The sequence below is a fragment of the Sciurus vulgaris genome (genome assembly GCF_902686455.1).
Source record: "Sciurus vulgaris genome assembly, chromosome: 12".
Classification (NCBI taxonomy): domain Eukaryota; kingdom Metazoa; phylum Chordata; class Mammalia; order Rodentia; family Sciuridae; genus Sciurus; species Sciurus vulgaris.
The window spans coordinates 64,872,343-64,891,533 of NC_136473.1; the positions used below are offsets into that span (position 1 = coordinate 64,872,343).

The window sequence follows — 19,191 nt, forward strand, 5'->3', positions numbered from 1 at the left end:
CCCCAGTCCAGTACTACCAAAAAAAAAAAAAAGAAAGAAAAGAAAGGAAAAAAGTTAAAAATAACTGGGCTTCAACAACTTATATTAGACTTTGATGTTCTGCAACTAAAAAGTTATTTAGAGCTAGAAGTTACAAATGTTAATGTTTTATAAGTAAGAAGGAAGATAGGCTTCACAAGAATGAAACAAGGACCCCAAATTGCCAAGTCAATAAATGAACCGGCTAATTCCAGTAGCAGCTTATTTGCAAACTATATAGCAAAATATCTGTATATTCAGACTAGTTAACAAATATATAATTTGTGCTCTTTCATTCAAAAGAATCAAGTAATTTGTGGAAGATACACACATATGCACATATATACACATATACAAAAACACGAAACATACATCAGTATACACACAGATACACATGTATATTAAATGAAAGAGTGCAAATTCGTATTAAATATCTAGAACGCCAGTTATAAAGTATTTGTTAATTCAAAGCTACAACCCTTTCAATGAATTGCTAGTTCAACCTTAAGGAAACAAAGGGTTTACAAAGTTTACTGAATGCCTATTATATGCCAAACATTGTTCTGGAAATTTTTGCTAACTTACTCTATAATGTAGGCATTACCATCACCTTGATATTGATGAAGAGGGTATAGAACTGAATTTCTTGGTTCTGTCCTAATTCTATGATACTTTCACTATATGGGGCAGGGAAAGGGAAATGGAAAATCACATAACCTCTTCAAGCCTATTTCCCACACATGCACGATGAAAGAATAAAATCCAAGGTCCTTTCAGACCTTTCTAACTCTACAATGCTAGGAAAACAAATTAAAAAGCAACAATACTTCTACTGCAAAACCCCACCTCACCCTCACATCCAATCCTTTGATATGGTGAGAAAGATAAACCCAACCCCTTATAGTAGAAGGCCTTTCATACCTTGGCTGTAGTCTTTATATCTGTGATATTTACAAACCACTGCTTGCTTGCACGAATAACCACTGGTTTCTTGGTTCTCCAGTCATAGGGATAGCTGTGTATCAGTTTTTCCTCTTTCAACAAATTCTTTGAAGTTTGAAGCATCTTTATGACTAAAAAAATCAGATTAGACATAATGAAGTAGTACTATGTTTTGGCAGGAGGTATAAGAAGGGAGAATACTTATCAAAGTTTACTGCTGGTTGCCTTTCAGAAAACACACCATTATGTTATCAACAGGTACAGTACTTACCCACATCAGTTCCCTCTTCAAGGACTGCTTTCTTGTGAAGTTCAGGACCTGCTTCACTTGTGAAAATCCCACCTTCATCCACCAAACAATCCTACAAAGTGTCATTTTGAACAATTAAAGCATCAAGACATTTAATCTTATGACAATCTCAAAACAATATATATAAAACATCTCAGTACAGCCTATTCTTTCTCTACATTGAAAATTTGGATACTTCTGATTCAATCAATAGAAATTTGTGAATTTTAGATATTTAAATCACCAAAGGCAAAATATATTATTAAAGCATATATCTAAAGTATAACAAAAAGTAACAAAATATACAAAAATATTAACTGGTCTCTATTATTTAGAAATGAATGGCAGTATACACGTCTTTCACTTGGCTTTTAACTAAATGGAAAAACTTGCTCAGTAATTAAAGTGCATAAAATATATTTAGAGAAGATTGTTTAAGTAAAAAAACACAACCACCCAAACTGTCCTTTTTAACTACTTAGTAAAATCTACTTGCCATTTTCTAGGAACTGAGAGTAATTTGTTCATGTGACTTAATACTTGAAAAAAAGTACAGGTCAACCTCAACAATTATGTGGGTTGGGTTCCAGACAACCACAACAAAGCAGTATCAATAATTAAGGTTGTCACAAGAAATATCTGGTTTCTCAGTGCATAGAAAATTTGTTTATGTTATTGTAGGATATTAAGTGTACAACTGCATTATGTCTAAAAACACGATGTACATACCATAATTTTTAAATACTTTATTAATAAAAAATGCTAATGATTATCTGAGCTGTTGGGAAAATTATGCCAATAGATTTGCTTGACACAGGGTTGCCACAAACTTTCAATCTGTAAAAAATGCAGAATCTGTGAAGTACAATAAAGTGAAGCACAGTAAAATGAGGTATGTGCATATTCAAAGTGTACCCACATCATATATATTCCTCAGTTCTAATTTTGTTTTGATTTTATGTTAATTCTGAATTACTGAAGCTTTAGGATACTGCATAAACCTAAGCATTTCACAATTTAATTTGTTGACCAAAATTATTATCAAGAAATAGAGCTGTCAGTTAGGATTTATCATTTTCATTCCATAAGACAAATAATTAAAAAGAAAATCGAAGAAGAGTACCATCGGTAAGTTGTGCTGAGAGGCGACACTGTAATCTTCCATACCATGAGCTGGGGCTGTGTGAACCAATCCTGTTCCTTTTGCCATGGTCACATGAGTTGCAGGTAAAAGAGGAGAGACTTTATCGGGAATTAAAGGATGACTACAAGTACCATTTTTCAAATCTACACCTGTGGGGAAAGAAAACCACTATTAAGAATGGTTTTATATTTGCCTTCTAAAAGCTGTTATTATGATGTTAGAAGAAGAGAAAGAAATTCAAGTACAGAGAATAGCCTACACAAATGGTACTTGGTGAGTGTTGGTTCTAAAGGTACCAAATGAGGAAGCCCAAGGTGTCAATCTGCTATATACACTGACAAGGAAAATATTTCTGTCTTCAGATCTATAAGTATGACCTAAGTCAAGTAAATATGCCTGCTTTATGTCTTTTACATTTTTATGCAGACAATCTGTTATGCACTGTGGTTTCAGATGTACAATAATTTGTACAGTGGTTTAGTCCCAAATATGTCTTAAGCAAAACAAATGTATTTTTTCTATATAGTTCCTTACCTTAATAAATATGTAACATAAATTTAAGCAAACTTTTATTTTATATATTTGTAAACTACAAATTTAAAAAATGAACATTTTGTAGAGTTTGTATTTTGCATACTCAAAGTGAGAATTAAGTTTTAAATAAACCTATAATATTTTTTCTGAAAAAAAAAAAAAAAAAAAAAGAATGGTTTTACGAAATTCTACCTCTGTAAGTTTAGCAACAGCACATCAGGTTAAAATGCAAAACCTAGGATGAGACTGGGAATCCAACCCTGGATTCCCTTTTACTTACTTTATGACTTTTAGGAATTTATCAAATACAGATGATTGGGTCCCTACCTCAGTAGGTTGTTGTGAAGAAAGTGTTAATACCTTTTAAGTGTTTGGGGCACTTAGTACAATACCTGCCACAAAATAAATACTTAAATATTTTAGCAATTTTATCCATTGTTACCTATTATAACAAACAGGTACTCAAAAAATTCCAAGGAAACTTCTCAAAGCTACACAAAATTATGTAAATTTTGGAAGAAAAAGAAATTCTAGTTCAACATGTAGATGACCTGTTCTGACACTCTCTGTAGGAAACCACTGCTGTTGTTTTCCTAATATTGCTCTAAAAAGGTAACAGATGATAAATAATACATGATAGTCAGTTGATAGTAACTCAACTTCTTCACAATACTAATACAAAATGAGAAATCAATTTCAGAAAATGTACAGGATATGTCTGAGATCCCACGGTTTCTAAATGATTAAACCCAAATGTCAAGGCAAGTTTAACTACAACTTTAATGTTCTATATAAGTCTAAGTCTAGCTTCCCTTAATAATGTATCGCAGGGATGGAGATGTAGCTCAGTGGTAGAGCACTTGCACAGCATGCGTGAGGCACTGAGTTCAATCCCCAGCATCACAAAAAAGAACAAAAAACCCATACTCATCATCTATTAATTTTTCTATACCATTATTAATGTCTATCACCTCTACTATCTGGAGTTGAGTTCCATAATCTAATCTCTTTTGTGTGTTCTAAAAATAACACACAAATTTGTTAAAAGGATTGATAACTTAGTTCTACTGAATAAGTCTGTTCACTTTGTATACTCTTTCCACGTTAATGAGACTTCCATGACCCTTACTCCTCAGATCTTTCCCACAAGTAATTTTTCATTTCCAATTAAACAAACTTTTTATTTTTCTTTTTGTATTGTGAATTAAACCCAGGGATGTTTTACCACCAAGTCACATCCCCCCAGTCCTTTATATTTTGAGATAGATCTTTTGCCTAGATGCTGAGACTGGGCTCAAACTTGCAATCCTTTTGCCTTAACCTCCCAAGTCGTTAGGACTGCAAGCATGTAACACTGCGCCTGGCAATAACAACTTTCAAAACAATCTATCATTGTAGAGAAATTTCTCCATAAGACCATAAGGTCAGTCCCATGACCTTATGCTATATTATTTATGCACTTTTACTATGATAATCAAAGGCTTGGGGAAAGTAAATTTAATGAAATTTATGCCTACACTTTCGTATCTACTACCTAATATTCTCCCTCAAACATCCCCCACCCCCCAAAAATCTCAAAGTAACTATTAAGAATAGTTCATATTTTCTTGAAAAGAAACTATGGAATACAAATTACTCCATTTAAGCTCTTCGATATGCCTACTATTTTAATACTTGTTTTATCAAGAACAAGAAGGGTATATAAGGGGCTGGAGTTGTGGCTCAGTGGTAGAGCACTTCCCTGGCATGTGTGAGGCCCTGGGTTCGAGCCTTAGCACTATATATAATAAATAAAACAAAAGTCCATCAACAACTAAAAATAAAAATAAAAAAGAATACAAATATAAGAAGGATATATAATCCTCTGCAATGTGGAAACTCAAAATGGCAACCCAATAAATCTCTGCAAAGTAAAAATTTGAAACACTTTTGCCATCTAGACAAAAGATCTCTTAAATTTAACCTTAATTATTTAAAAATCTTGTGATTTTTCAGCCTCTGTGGTAATATCTGCCTTGTCAATGAAGTCTATAAAATGGTTTAAGTTAAAAAAGATTGGGGAAAAGTATGGAGTAAAGAACATACAGGGTTCTCTAAAATACCTTTGCACCAACAAAAGTTAAATCGTCTTACACATTCTGTAGCTCCCTTCTGCCTTTGACATAAAACCCTTTACATTTTGTTAAGGTTGTTTATACTTCTAATCAGCTTGCATCTGAACTGATGAATACAGACTTTCCTATCTAGCTAGGAAAATTCAGAGAATAATGTGTAACAATGTTTAACATAAACAGTATAAAGTATCTTCTAGAAATGTAGAGTCACATTTATTTCAATGCATCATAAGGAATGTTTAACAAAGTAGTAAACTCAAATCAACCCAATATTTTGATTACTGTGATGGTCAGAATATCTATAAATCTTCACCTGAAAATGTTGAAATAACCTCAAATGTTGTTTCCAAAGTAGAAGCAACAGATGATACTTTATCTGCAGCCAGTATGTAGAGGTTTCCAGAAGCGGAACATTTCACAACAGCATACCTAATACAGAATTTTAGGAAAATATTACTAATAATGAAAAAGCATAGATAACATTTTAGTTTCTTTTTCTTTTCTTTTCTTTTTTTTTTTTTTTTTTTTTTTTTTTTTGTGGTGCTGGGAATCGAATCCACAGCCTTGTGCTTGCAAGGCAACCACTTTACTGACTGAGGTATCTCCCCAGCCAACATTTTAGTTTCTAATATCAATTTAGAATAATGAATTTCAAGATTGAAAAACACTATTTTCAAGGTGCTCCATACTTCCCTGTTTTGTTTTCCAAAAAAGCTGAAAATATGGTCTTAAAAGGAATCTTCTAAAGCTTAACAAATCTGTGAACATAATAATTGAGTTATAATTCACTAGATTTTTACAAGGATAATGAGGACAAAATAAATTCAACATAATTTTAATGACAGAATGAATTTACTTGTGGATAAACAAAAATTACAATAATATACCTACTTTGATTCTGGCATATAGCATACAGCCTGATTGGCTGGAATTGTCCAAGGTTGAGTAGTCCAGACTAAAAAACTAACAGGAGATGAATCACCTATGAAAATAAAGTTGCAAGTATATTAGCAAATATTATGATGCATAACTTATAATTCTATAAACTAAAGCAATGAAGAAATCTTACTTATAAGAGATGCCAATTTAGGAGGTGGTTTCAAGAGAGGAAATTTTACATATATTGAACGACTGACGTGCTCAGGATTATATTCAAGTTCTGCTTCAGCCAAAGCAGTCCTAAGGTTTAAAAATGTTAAGTGTAAATATTTGGAAGCTTCAAAATTCATCCCCTTTAATTATGAAAGAACACATGTATACCTTGATGAAGGAGACCAAAAGACAGGTTTGTAAGAGCGATAAACCAAGCCCTAAAAAAGACATAAGATATTACATTAAAGCTGAAATTCTGTAATATATATTTCAATACACTGAAAGAAAAAAATACTTCATTACCTTTTTATACATTTGATAAAAAATTCTCAACTGTTTGGCTTCATAGTTTCTATCAAATGTATAGTAGCAATTATCCCAATCTGCCATTATTCCCCAACGAAGAAATGCTGATTTCTGTTTCTCAATGGCTGCTTTCGCAAATGACCTAGCTAGAAGAAAAAAAGGATAAGAAAAAGCTTTTTAAAAAGCTTAATGAATTAAAATTCTTAAACATGGTTTAATATGTAACTCTTTAAATGTGGGTGTTATACAGTTTGGAATAGAAAAATTCTAACAGAGATTATTTGAAGAAGCTCAAAGATTCAAGTTCTAAAATAAAATGGAATTCCAAAAGTTAAAATTTTATTACTGTCTTCTGTATTTTCTAGACTATATATAATGACCTCTAGAAAACTGGAAAGATATTCATTATTTCTTAATTTAAGAAAAAGGGAATAATTTTCATTTCATTACACATACATACACAAATTATTAGTATATCAAATCTAAGTAAATGATAACATGCTTCACAGAACAGTAAAATAATCTTCATAATCCTATCCAAATAAATAACAGTATACTCTGGCAAAATCTACTGAAGGAAAGGGTCAAATAGGAGAATAATTCAAACTACATATATTTTAAAATTTACTTCTGGTTTAGGGCCTGAAACCCTATCCAGGAAAGTTTAAAAAAAAAAAAAAAAAAAATTACCAAAACAGTAACTTAACAAAACATCACTGAACACTTGAAAAATGCAGTTTGGGCATGATCACAAAGTCTTGCTTCCATCTCTACAGAAAAATTCTCACAAAAATCAATTAAGCAAAATCTGAGTTTTTTATGATAGTAGTTCCCCACAGATCTCATTATAACCAAAACAAAATGAAATTTCCTTTGGTAAAGCACTGACTTTTTCAAATAACCTCAGTGTTTACAAATATCATTTTAATTATTACAAAACAGAAATTGAGATTATTTACCTTTCTCTCTAATTTCCATGGCTGAAAGATTCTGAGCTTTTCCACCAAGTTCTGATAATACTTTTATTTCAATGGGCAACCCATGACAATCCCAGCCAGGCACAAAATGTATTTTGGAACCTCTCATCATATGGTATCTATTGGCTATATCTTTCAAAATCTGAAAAGATAAATAAAACAGTAATCACCATTTGTATGTAAAGCATGTGGTCGGTCCATAATTTATGGCCTTTTCTTAAACACAACAGCCAGGTGCAGGGCTGCACACCTGTAATCCCAGTGACTTGGGAGGATGAGTGAGAAGACAACAAATTTGAGGCCAGCCTGGGCAATTTAGTAAGACCCTGTCTCATAAGAAAAGAAAAAGCACCCTTGGGTTCAATCCTCAACACCAAAAAAGCAGACAAAAAAACACTACAAAAGCCTAATTTTAAAAGGATTTATATAAAATAACATATCAAATCTAATTTAAGTGTTACACAAAAATAACAGATAACCGAAGTTTTAAAATGCCATTAACTCCATTCAGGAAAAAAAGAAATTTATAAGAGAAAGATATTATGCCTAAAAGTACTAACTCACTTTTTAAGTTGCAATATGGAAAAAAAGCAACCCATATTACTGTCCTTCTTCCCTCTCTCCTTCCCTTCCTTTCTTTTTGCTGTACTGGGGATTAAACCCAGGGCTTTGTGCATGCTATGCAGGCACTCAACAGTGAGCTACATTCCCACCCCTTTTTATTTCAAGACAGGGTCTTGCTAAGTTGCTGAGGCTGTCTGGGAACTTAAAATCCTCTTGCCTCAGTGTCTAGAGTAGAGATTACAGGTGGACACCATGCCCAGCATCTATGTGGCTCACATTCGTAGTTTGTGTTCTCTTTATTACTGAATAGTACTGCTTTCAAGTATATAAAGAAAATGAAAAAAATCACCTGAACTAACAAGTATACTTAATAAGGGTTTTCTTCTTGTGGGGGGTGTGCCTGGGATTCATTCTCAGCCCTTTTTATTTCTAATTTAGAAACAAGATTTCGCTGAATTGCTTCAAGCCTCACTAAATTGCTGAGGCTGGCTTTGAACTCTCCACCTCCTGACTCAGCCTCCTGAGTCACTTAGATCACAGGCATGGGCCACAGCGCTGAGATAAATAATTTAAAATAGAGGAATAACCTTAAGGCAAACACCAATTGAAGTTTCCTTGTGGTAAATAACAAGAGTATAAGGGAATGAACGAGAACAGTCCAAAGCAGCCTATTTTTCATTGCTGACTGGCACCAGAACTAAACTGTTTTAATTACTACAGCATATTTCTTATGTGGTACAGCAAGTCATTCCTTAACTTTCTTTAAATTTCCTTGACTCTTCACATTCATTTTCTTCATCAAACTCATTTACTTTCAAGATTCACTTTTGTCTACTAAGTTCATTTTTAAATGTTTGTATTAATCTGTTGTTTCTGATTATAAGAGTAATATAAGGTCCTTGTTCAAAATATGCAAATGTTACAAAAGCAATAAATACTAAGCTTTAAATTTTTAATAAAATCAGATTCTAATATAATATACTTTTACAATTGTTTTTCTATTCTAATAGTATTTGGACATCTTTCATACCAGTACCTACAGACCTGCTGCATTTCTTTTACAATTATATACACTTCATTGCCAAGATTTATTTAAGCAAGCCCTATTAAGGTCATCTAATATAAGCCAATATAAGAGTAAAATAGAATGGCTAATATTTCCTGTACAAAAGCACACCTGCCTCATTTATTTATTTATTTATTTTTGCTCTTTTAGTTATACACACTTGCCTTTTCTAATAAAATTTCTAAAATTTCAACTGGTCAAAGCATCACAAAAATAGTTTGATTATTAGAACACAAAATGTATCTAGTGTGTATGATTTAATAAGGATCACAGAATCATGGTAAAGGAATATACAGCACTGAAAAAGCTAATTTGTTGTTTGGAAATGAAATCTGTTTAGATCATTACTACATGACATCAACCCAAAAAAACAACTGGATCTGAGCTAGATATTAATAATAATAAATCAACATGAAAATCAAAGCACATAAAAATCAAAAAGGCAAATTTAGATCCTATATTTGGCCTTTCAAATTAGCAATAATATTAAGTATTAGGTAAGTATAATAGGACCAGTCTCTCGCATCTGGCATAGTATAGAAGTGTGACATAATATACTGAAAAGCAATGTACACTAACTATTCAGCAATTCCTGTTTTTTGTTTTATTTTTATTTGAGATGGCATCTTATTATGCTAAATTGCACAGGCTGGTTTTGAACTCCTGGGCTCAAGCAATTCTCCTACCTCAGCCTTCCAAGTGCAAAACAGGTGTGCACCATCTTGCTCAACTCTGCTTTCTTTTTACTGATATTATAAATACTAAGGAAAGACCTTAAAATGTTAAGAGTATTTGTGTCTGGATGGTAATATTAGGGTAATTTTAATTTTCTTCTTTCAATTTTTCTGTACTTTCTAAATCCATCTCCATAAGAAAAAAAATTAACTTTTAAGAAGGTTCAAAATAGACCTTTCACTTCTAGTAAGATGGAGTAGAAGTACTTTCCCCTATTCCTCCAATTTAATACAATTTTAAAATCCTGGACATTATACATTTAAAAAAAAAAAAAAAAAGGAAGGAAGACTCTAAAAGCAAAGAAGATAAGATGGTTTAGTGACATTGGGACCAAAACTAAAATGCTAAGTTCCTTGGGTTTTCTTTCTGCTTTATATATCCAAAACTTAGAACTAAAGAAGCCAGCAACCTGCAAAAACCAACAGGTACAGACCAAAAAAAGCTATAGCAAAAGTCTATTCTTCTAAGTAAAGAAACAGGAAGGGGACAGTCTAGCAAGAGAGAGGACATTAAAGCAGTAGCTTCTCTACTCTAGCCAAACCATCTCCTCACCTCCACCTCTTTGACAAAATACTGAGTGACGTGCCAAGACACCTATTTCACTAATTTATTCCAAGCTACCCTAACCTCTTCCGGCTGGGCCGTACTAAGAAAGCCACATAGGTAGGTAGTGAGGATCTCCTCTTCACTGGGTGGTAACGAGACCTCATCTGCCTAGTCAGCAGAGACCATGTGGGAAGCCGGAATGCCTGCTCTCCCCTGGCAGTAACCCCACATTTCTCCCTTTTTCCACTCTGTGGTGTCAAAGGAGGATTAGTGCAGTAGGGACCTTCACCACTGCCCACTGATAACAAGGCAGACTATCACCTCGTATCCAGCAGAGTGTCAGTGAAGGCCTAGGCAGAACTCCCACCCCTTCCAACAGTAAGGAGGAATTCCCTTCTTCAGGGTGGAGAGAGGCTGAGTGCAGAATCTGAGTTTCTACCCCCACCTAACAGAGAGTGATCTTCTGCCAGGGCAGTGTCAGAGAAAGTCAACTAAACAGATGATTTAAGTATGCTTCAAAATCCCAGAATATCCAAGATATCAAGGAGTTAATTTTTCAAAAGTATCACTCATAATACCAAAAACCAGGAAGATCTGAAAAACAAAATGAAAAAGACAATAAACAACCAACACTGAGATGACAGAGATAACTAGACCCAAAGACTTTAAAGCAGTCAAGACAAAAATGTTTCATATGGAATTTTGAACAAGCTTGAATTTTTTGAAAAGGTTGAAATCCTAAGCAAAGAAACAGAAAGCCTCAGCAAAGAAAAAGAATATATAGGGCTGGGGAGATAGCTCAGTCGGTAGAGTGCTTGCCTTGCAAACAAAAGGTCCTGGGTTCGAGTCCCAGCACTGCAAAAAAAAAAAAAAAAATATATATATATATATATATATATATTATAAAGAAAAATCAGGTTAAAAATTTAAAATGAAAATTACAATAATAGGAATAAAAAGCTCAGATAGGATCAACTGCAGAATGGAATGAACAAAGGAAAGAACCACTGAACTTGAATATATAACAGAAACTACCCCGTCTAAATAGCAAAGGAAGAACAGACTGAAAAAAACCTGAACATATGGAACTTGTAGTACTATAACAATGATCTAACATTCATGCCACTTGTTCTGAAAGAAGACTTTTTCAGATAGAGATGAGAAAGTAGAGATAAATAATGGCTATAAATGACTTAATCTAGCAGATGTAACCAAGAATTCAAGAAACTGAACAAAGTCCAAATAAGATGAATCTGAGGAAATTTAAGCCAAGAAGCACCATAATTAAACTTCTAAAAATTAAAAAGTCAGGTGCCTGTAATCCCAGCAGCTGGGGAAGCTGAGGCAAGGGGATCATGAGTTCAAAGCCAGTCTCCGCAACTCACCAAGGCCCTAAGCAACTTAGTGAGACCCTATCTCTAAATAAAACATACAAAAGGGCTGGGGGTGTGGTTAAGTGGTTAAGCACCCCTGGGTTCAATTCCTGGTATTAAAAAAAAAAAAAAAGAAGAAAAAAAGAAAAAGAAAATATGGTGGTTAAAAAAAACTGCAGGAGATGGGTACTAGGGATTGAACCAAGGGGTGCTTTACCACTGAACCACATTCCCAGACTTTTATTTTTTTATTTTGAGAAAGGGTCTTGCTAAGTTGCTGAGGTTGGCCTCAAACTTACAATTCTCTTGTCTCAGTTTCCTGAATCACTGGGATTACAGGTGTGAGCCACAGCTCCCAACGTGAAAATTATTTTTAAAACATCAAAGTCTCTGGAAATCATCTTAAAGGCATAAAGAAAATGTAGAAACATGTACATAAGAAAAATCTACAAAAGTTTGGTAAGAAAAGTGAGTCCTATGGTATTGCCAGAAAACCACTCCTTTTTCCTCTTAGTTCACTGAGGTGCAGACTCTACTCCCTACCACCGTGGCCAAAAAACACAAGGCTCCCTATTCCCACTGCTCCCAATCACAGGGCTGCCATTCCCAGAAAGGGGAGGACATCTACATGTCTCTTCCTGTCCCAGCTGTTGCTGAGGCTGTTTCAGGAAGTAGGAACTCCCTTCCTTCACTCACCCCTCTTGTGGAATGGAAGCTCTACTATATGGGTGTGGATCTGCTGGGAATCCTAGGCTTCAACCACCCTTGCCCAGCTCATTAGATGGTAATTCCACCCCAGGTGAGGCAGCTCAAGGAGACCTCATGCTACTGCTCATGCCATGCATATTCAGCTTGTCTAACACAGATACCCCTCAGATAGAAGGGTACAGTTGCTCCCTTCCCAATTCAAGAGCCCTGGTTGAGAGATTCTGCCTGGGTGAAAGAGCCACAAGAAGTAAAACAAATAGTCCCTAACCTCTTCCCATGAACAGAGCATGGAGCAGTTCAAGCTTAAGGGGACTCTCAGGAACGGCAGAGACTCTGAGGAAAGGCACTTAGGAGAAGACATTCAAGATGGTACCGGCTAAGCTATAGGTCAGACAGTCTGCAAGAGAGAACCAAGGAAAGAAGTTGCTGGGAGGGATCTTACTAGGATCAACACAAACAACAAACACCCCAGGAATAATCTTTCACAGGACCCCAAATTTGATTAGTCTATAAAACAATTTATGCACCCCTGAGTATGAAAACAACAGAGCAAAAAGCTGGAAGATGTTGAGTCTGAACAGATGAGCTGTCAGGGAAAAAGGATAAGGGCCCTGCCATAGTTACTGTCACTCCTGGAGACTGTGGTCATACTCAGAGTCTCACCTCCATTAGAAGCAACATCAGAGGTACAACACTGCAGAAGAGTGGAGCAGGGAAGGAACAGACTTCATGAAAATAGCTAGCCAATAAACATATAAATAAGCAAATAATAATTACAAGTTTCTGGGAGTGGTGGAGACCATTATTCAGATTTACTACATAATTAAAATGCCCAATTTCTAACAAAAAATTATAATACACGAAGAAATACAAAAATATGATCCATACTCTGGGAAAAGCAGCAGGCAATAGAAATTACCTTTGAGATGTCAGACCTAACAGAAAAAGACTGCAAAACAGCCATTATAAGTATGTCCAAAGAACAACAAAGATGATTTATAGTCTGGCAGAAGCATTTCACAGAGACCTGTAGCACAAAATTTGCTATCAGTAGCCACTCTGCCTGGCAAGCAGCCTGTGGGAGAGGGACAAAGAAAAGATAGGGCTTAGAACAAGCTTCTATTTGAAAATTCTTTCTATTACTTTTGAATTGAATTTTGAATCCTTTCTATTACTTTTGTATTTCATTTCACAATGTCTGTTATGGACTGAATGTCTGTGCCCCTGTCCCCATCCACTCATACTATGAAACCCTAACCACCAATGTGACAGTAGTTGGAGATGGCCTTTGGAAGATAATTAAGATTAGAAGAGGTCATGGGAGTGGGGCCTTCATGATGGGATTAGTGCCCTTATAAGAAAAGAGACCTTTCCCATATGAAATCACTGCAAAAAGATAGCCATATGCAAGCAAGGGAAAGAACCAAGATCAGCTGATACCTTGATCTAGGAATTTCTAGTCCTCCAGAACAGTGAGAAACAAATGTCTGTTGTTTAAGCCACCCAGTCTGTGGTATTTCATAATAGCAACCTGAGCAGACTAAAACAACCTGTAGGATAGGCGCAGTGGCACATGCCTATAATCCCAGCAACTCAGGATGCTAAGGCAGGAGGATCATAAGCTCTAGGACAGCCTGGGTAACTTAGCAAAACACCATCTCAAAATGAGTAGACCAAAAGGAGGGGACTGGGAATGTAGTTCAGTGGTACAGCACACTTGGGTCCCATCTACAGTATAAAAAAAAAAAAAAAAAGTGTTTTAGCTATTAACTTTCTTTCTTTTTTTTTTTTTTTGGTGGTACTGGGGATGGAACCCAGGGTCTTGTGAATAGCAGGCAAGTGCTATACCATGGAGCTACATCTCCAGCCTTTTTTTTTTTTTTTTTTAATTTACTTAATTCTGAGACAAGGTCTCACTAAGTTGCCCAGGCTGGCCTTGAATTTGCAATTCTCCTGTTTTCCTGTCTCAGACTCCTAAGTAGCTGGGATTACAGCCCGTACTACCACATCCATCTGACAATGTGTTTTAATATAAAAATACCCAGGGAGAGTAGTCCCATAACTCTTTTCATTACTTACTGGGTGACCTTAACCAACTCATTTATGGGCCTGTTTCTTCATCTGAAAAAATGTTGCAATATCCATCTTCAGGGTTGGTATAAAGATTAAATGAGAAATAACATCTGAAACTCACACTTCCTGGCATAATTAAAGTACTGGGCAAGACACTTTAAAAAAAATAGATGGCTAGGGCTGGGATCTAACTCAGTGATAAAGCACTTGCATCACATGCATAAGTCCTGGGTTCAATCCCCAATATCACCAAAAAAAAAGGAGTAAGTAAGATAAAAGACAGAAAAGTTCCTCTTATTTTTAAAAGAATGCTATAAATTAAGATTCAGATATTCTTCTAAACTCAAAAGAAATATTCAGGGCAAGCAACAAAATCTTTGCTTTGCAAAAGGCATATATATGTAGACTTACTGCTCTAATTGCCAAAAAAAAAATCTTAGGGTCTAAAAGCAGGCACTGCTAAGTGAGTTAAAAATCTCATGGAAAGTAGTAAAATACAAATACATATCAGTAAACAAAGATATGTTGATAAATAGCCTGTTACAAAAATAGTTTTTGCCTGGAAAGCAGCCCATCACTATTACCTCCATGTAATCATGAAGCAAATGCAGTCACTCTTGCCCTTCACACAGAAACCAGAGAGAAAATCTAGTGAATACTCTCAGAAAACCCACTCAATTCACTTCCTATTTAAAAGTAAGGCACCCAACTATAATACCAGTTACTGAAGAGGCTGAGGCAGGAGGATCACAAGTTCTAGGCAAGCCTCCACCACTTAGAGAAATTCTGCCTAAAATGAATATTTAAAAGGCTGGGGACATAGCTCAGCAGTGGAGTATCCTAGGTTCAATCTCCAGTACTGCAAAAAAATAAATAAATAAAATAAAATAAATAAGTAAATAAAACATAGAGCCTGAACGCCTCTTCTTAAAACCCTCCAGTGGTTTTCTATTACACATGTAGTAAAATCTCAAGTCCTTTAAATGGCTTTTAAGATCTGGACTCTGTTACCTCTGTAGCCATATCTACTATTGGCCCCCTAGTTTATTTGAGACCATCTGTTTTGGTTTCCTTACTGTTCATCAGACTCACCAAGAAAACTCTCATCTCAAGGACTCTGCACTTGATATTTTTACCCCAAATCTTCCCACAGCTCACTCATTTGCTTTCTTGAAGACTTTTCATTTCTGTGTCCTTTCAGTGAGGAAGGCATCCTAAATCAATTTCTTAAAACTGTAGTTTCTTCAAATGACCTTATCATCTCTCTTTTCTGATATTAATTTCATTATAGCTCTTATCACGTCTAGCAATTATATATTTTGTTTATCTTGTTGATTATATGCTCCCAACTAAAATAAAAGCACAAAACATATTATTAGTTTGTTCACTGTTATGCCCAGAGTCTAGAACAATGGCTGGCCCATAAAAAACATACTCAATAATTACGTACTGAATAAAGTGATATTTACTAATGTAAAAATAAGTTGAAGGAAATGCCAGCAATGTTATTTTTCATGCGATATTAAAACTGTTTATTTCTGGGGCTGGAGTTGTGGCTCAGTGGTACAGCACTTGCCTAGCACATGTGAGGCACTGGGTTCGACCCTCAGCACCACATGAAAATAAAGGCATTATGTCCATCTACAACTAAAAAAACATTTTCTAAAAAGAACTGTTTATTTCTACGAAAGTATTTTAGTTCTGGGCTTGGGGTGTTGCTTGGTGGAGTGGGTGCTTAGCATGCAGGATCCCTAGTACCACAAAAAAAAGTTTTAGTTTTATGCACCAATATAAATTTACATAATCATATACTCAGAATACACTTTTTGTACACAAACGATTTTTTACATTAACATTTCCTCTCAAATTTCACAACCTAAATTATAATTACCTTATTTAAAGCATGTCCAACATGAGGGTCACCATTTGCATAAGGAGGTCCATCATGAAGACAAAATTCTGTCTTTGTTTTTCTTTCTCTTTGCCATGAATAAAGTTCTGAAAACCCACATTTCTGTTTAAAAAGAACAACAGCGTCTAAACATCATATACTATGAATCTTACATAAATAAATAATAGCCAACGCTTGATCATTTTTTATCCCATTTCTATCTATTCAATTCTGATTATAAATGAAGTTTCTGAAATGCACAATTAAGTATTCTGTTAAAACTTTTCAAGTTTCCCCCACAGACTTCAGATTGAAGTCTAGACTGTTTACATGGTTTCCACACCCTACAAAGGTTTAGTACCATTAAATTCTTGGGTAGTCTCAGTACTCCCACTCATTAGTCTTCAATCCAGTCCTGCTGAATGACCCATAGATCCCCCAGACACTTATTCTTGCTATTCTTCAGCTTCAACACCTGCCACTCCCTAAACCTGGAATAACACTCATTGCAGTCACACACCCCTTTCCTCACTAGCTGTGTGGCACTGGCTGAGACACTTACTTTATTTGAAAAAAAAAAAAAGTGTTATAGTATATATGTTTCAGGACAGGTTCGAAGATTTCATGAGAAAACAACTAAAACTGTGACACTTGTCTGCATACAGAAGGTACTACTTTTAAAAAAACTAGATGGCCAAAACAGGTTTAAGATCTTGTACCCTGGTAACTGACATTGAGAATATTTAGGCTAAGCATATTACCCAGTATTTGCAACTGTTGAGAATTTTTAAAGACCCAAAATTACAGAAATTCTTAATAAATCAGTGCAACATAGAAGACAGATGCACGGTTTACAATGGGGTCTCAGAGGAACTTTGCCAATAAAATGTGTCATAATCCCAACTAAGGACCCAAAGATTCAACAGAAAGGGGCTTCAACTTCCCCTCATTCCTTACAAGTTGATTTTTCACTTCTGTGGGTACGTGTTAATTTGCTTTTGACAAGTCGGTGGAAAGGTGTCCGAAGTCGATTTATTTTCGTGTGCTAGAAATGGGATGTGCATTGGAAACAGGCTAGCACCTAAGCATCTCTCGAGTCTCCCTAAATATCACGCTCCAGAACCTGCCACAACTGAGGGACTTGTCAAGAGACTTCTTCACTTAGGTGTTCACCAGTAAAACCTGAAGGAAGCGGAAGACTTCCTCGGATCTGATTCCTGCACGCTGCCCTCCCACCAGAGGTGTGGTCGGTGTCACCGGCCCCGGAGCGCCGGTTTCCCCCGCCCCGCCCCGCCCCGCCCCGCCCCGCCCCGCAGGCCTCCCGCAGGATGCCCCGCGCCGACCAGGGGCCTATACCTGCTGGATCTCCAGTTCCATGTCGGGCTGCTGGCGGCCCAGCAGCTTCATGGGGAAGTTGGTCTGCGGCAGCAGCACGGTGTCCCGATACTTGCCGCTATTCGGGTTGGTCAGCTGGTTATTGGCCCCGGTGACTGACCGCACCAGGAGCCTCCTCGTCGCTCCTAGCCACCCTAGGCGATAGGGAAGGCGGGTCGGTCCCCATAAGCTCCGGGCCGCGGCCAGAGCCGTCGCCCCCGGCCCGCGAGGGCGCAGTCCCCAACGCATGACGGAGCAACCCGGGACGCCCCTAGAGTGCCCGGTCCCGGGTTCCAGCCCTAGCTGGAAGAAGTAAGGACCCCAACAAGAGTCTGGGCGGGAGTGCGCACGCGCCCGGGAGCACGGAAGGGGCGGGGAGGGGGCAGGTTCGAAGCTTTCCCGGAGTCGGAGAGGACAGAACCACTCCGGGTCTTCGCTGTAGCTATCCCGGGCGGAGCCGGCTCTGAGCGGGCCGGAAAGGTGTCCTGCACAATGGGGTTTCTTCTAATCACAGATCCCTGCTTTTTAAAATATTTAATACGATATATTTATGCTGTTGCTTTAATATATAATCAATAAGTTATTGATAGTTTAATTCCTATTCATACCAAGCCTTAGAAATCTGGCAGCTTACACACACAGTACATCTTCATCTGACCAGATCACTGGTAAAAGTCTCAATAGGCACACAGTGGCTAATGTCTACCACTGTGAGCAACACTGCTTTAGGGAGTACACAGTTCCATGTAAATATTAATAATAAAACATCAGTAAATTGAGGGTTGTGTGTGTGTGTTGGGGGGATGTTGAGAATCAAACCCAGGGCCTCACATATGTTAAGCAAGCACTCTACCACTGAACCACATCCCCAGTCATTATAAATTGAGTTTTGAAGATTTAATAAAAGGGCTGGAGGTGGAACTCAAAGGTAGATCATATGTTTAGCATGCATGAGACCCTAGGTTCAATCCGCAGGTTGAAAAAAGTTAAAAAGATATAATTGACTTTTACTAGGGACTCATGAACCATATTGACCATTTCAAAGTTACTTGCCTTATAGGAGTGTGAATGAAGTCTCCTTGGCTAGATGAGATTTGGTTATCAGCTCTCTTGTGATTTCTTGTAAGGTAACTTGCCCATGATCATACAATCAAGAAGTAGCAAAGCTAGAATTCAAGCCCAGGCATCTAGGCTCCAGGACCTGTGTGCATAATCACTATGTTATAGTGCCTCTCCTATACTAAAAGGTTGGAGAAAACATTTGCAACACATTAAACAGTAACAATATACAAAATGTATTAAGAGACACTACAAAAAGATAAATATAAATGACTGAACAGGAAAAGGGGGGGGCTGGATAATATAAGCATGGCAAATTCACAGACAAAGTAATGGAAATAGTCAACAAACATATAAAAACTGGCTGAGGCTGTAGCTTTGTGGTA

At 36.4% G+C, this 19,191-nt stretch overlaps 1 protein-coding gene across 1 annotated transcript in view; it reads right to left on the reverse strand.

Moving 5' to 3' along the window:
* IARS2 (isoleucyl-tRNA synthetase 2, mitochondrial) overlaps positions 1 to 18,107 on the reverse strand; it is a 58,324-nt gene extending 40,217 nt beyond the window's left edge. The window contains exons 1-11 of the mRNA XM_079107452.1: positions 17,729 to 18,107; positions 16,373 to 16,495; positions 7,399 to 7,558; positions 6,437 to 6,585; positions 6,302 to 6,351; positions 6,111 to 6,220; positions 5,933 to 6,023; positions 5,355 to 5,470; positions 2,373 to 2,542; positions 1,232 to 1,322; positions 940 to 1,091 (exon numbers count right to left, since the gene is read on the reverse strand). Coding sequence (XP_078963578.1) covers positions 940 to 1,091; positions 1,232 to 1,322; positions 2,373 to 2,542; positions 5,355 to 5,470; positions 5,933 to 6,023; positions 6,111 to 6,220; positions 6,302 to 6,351; positions 6,437 to 6,585; positions 7,399 to 7,558; positions 16,373 to 16,495; positions 17,729 to 17,995 — 1,479 coding nt within the window. The 5' untranslated portion in view covers positions 17,996 to 18,107. The remainder of the gene's footprint in view (positions 1 to 939; positions 1,092 to 1,231; positions 1,323 to 2,372; positions 2,543 to 5,354; positions 5,471 to 5,932; positions 6,024 to 6,110; positions 6,221 to 6,301; positions 6,352 to 6,436; positions 6,586 to 7,398; positions 7,559 to 16,372; positions 16,496 to 17,728) is intronic.
* Positions 18,108 to 19,191: the final 1,084 nt, after the last annotated feature.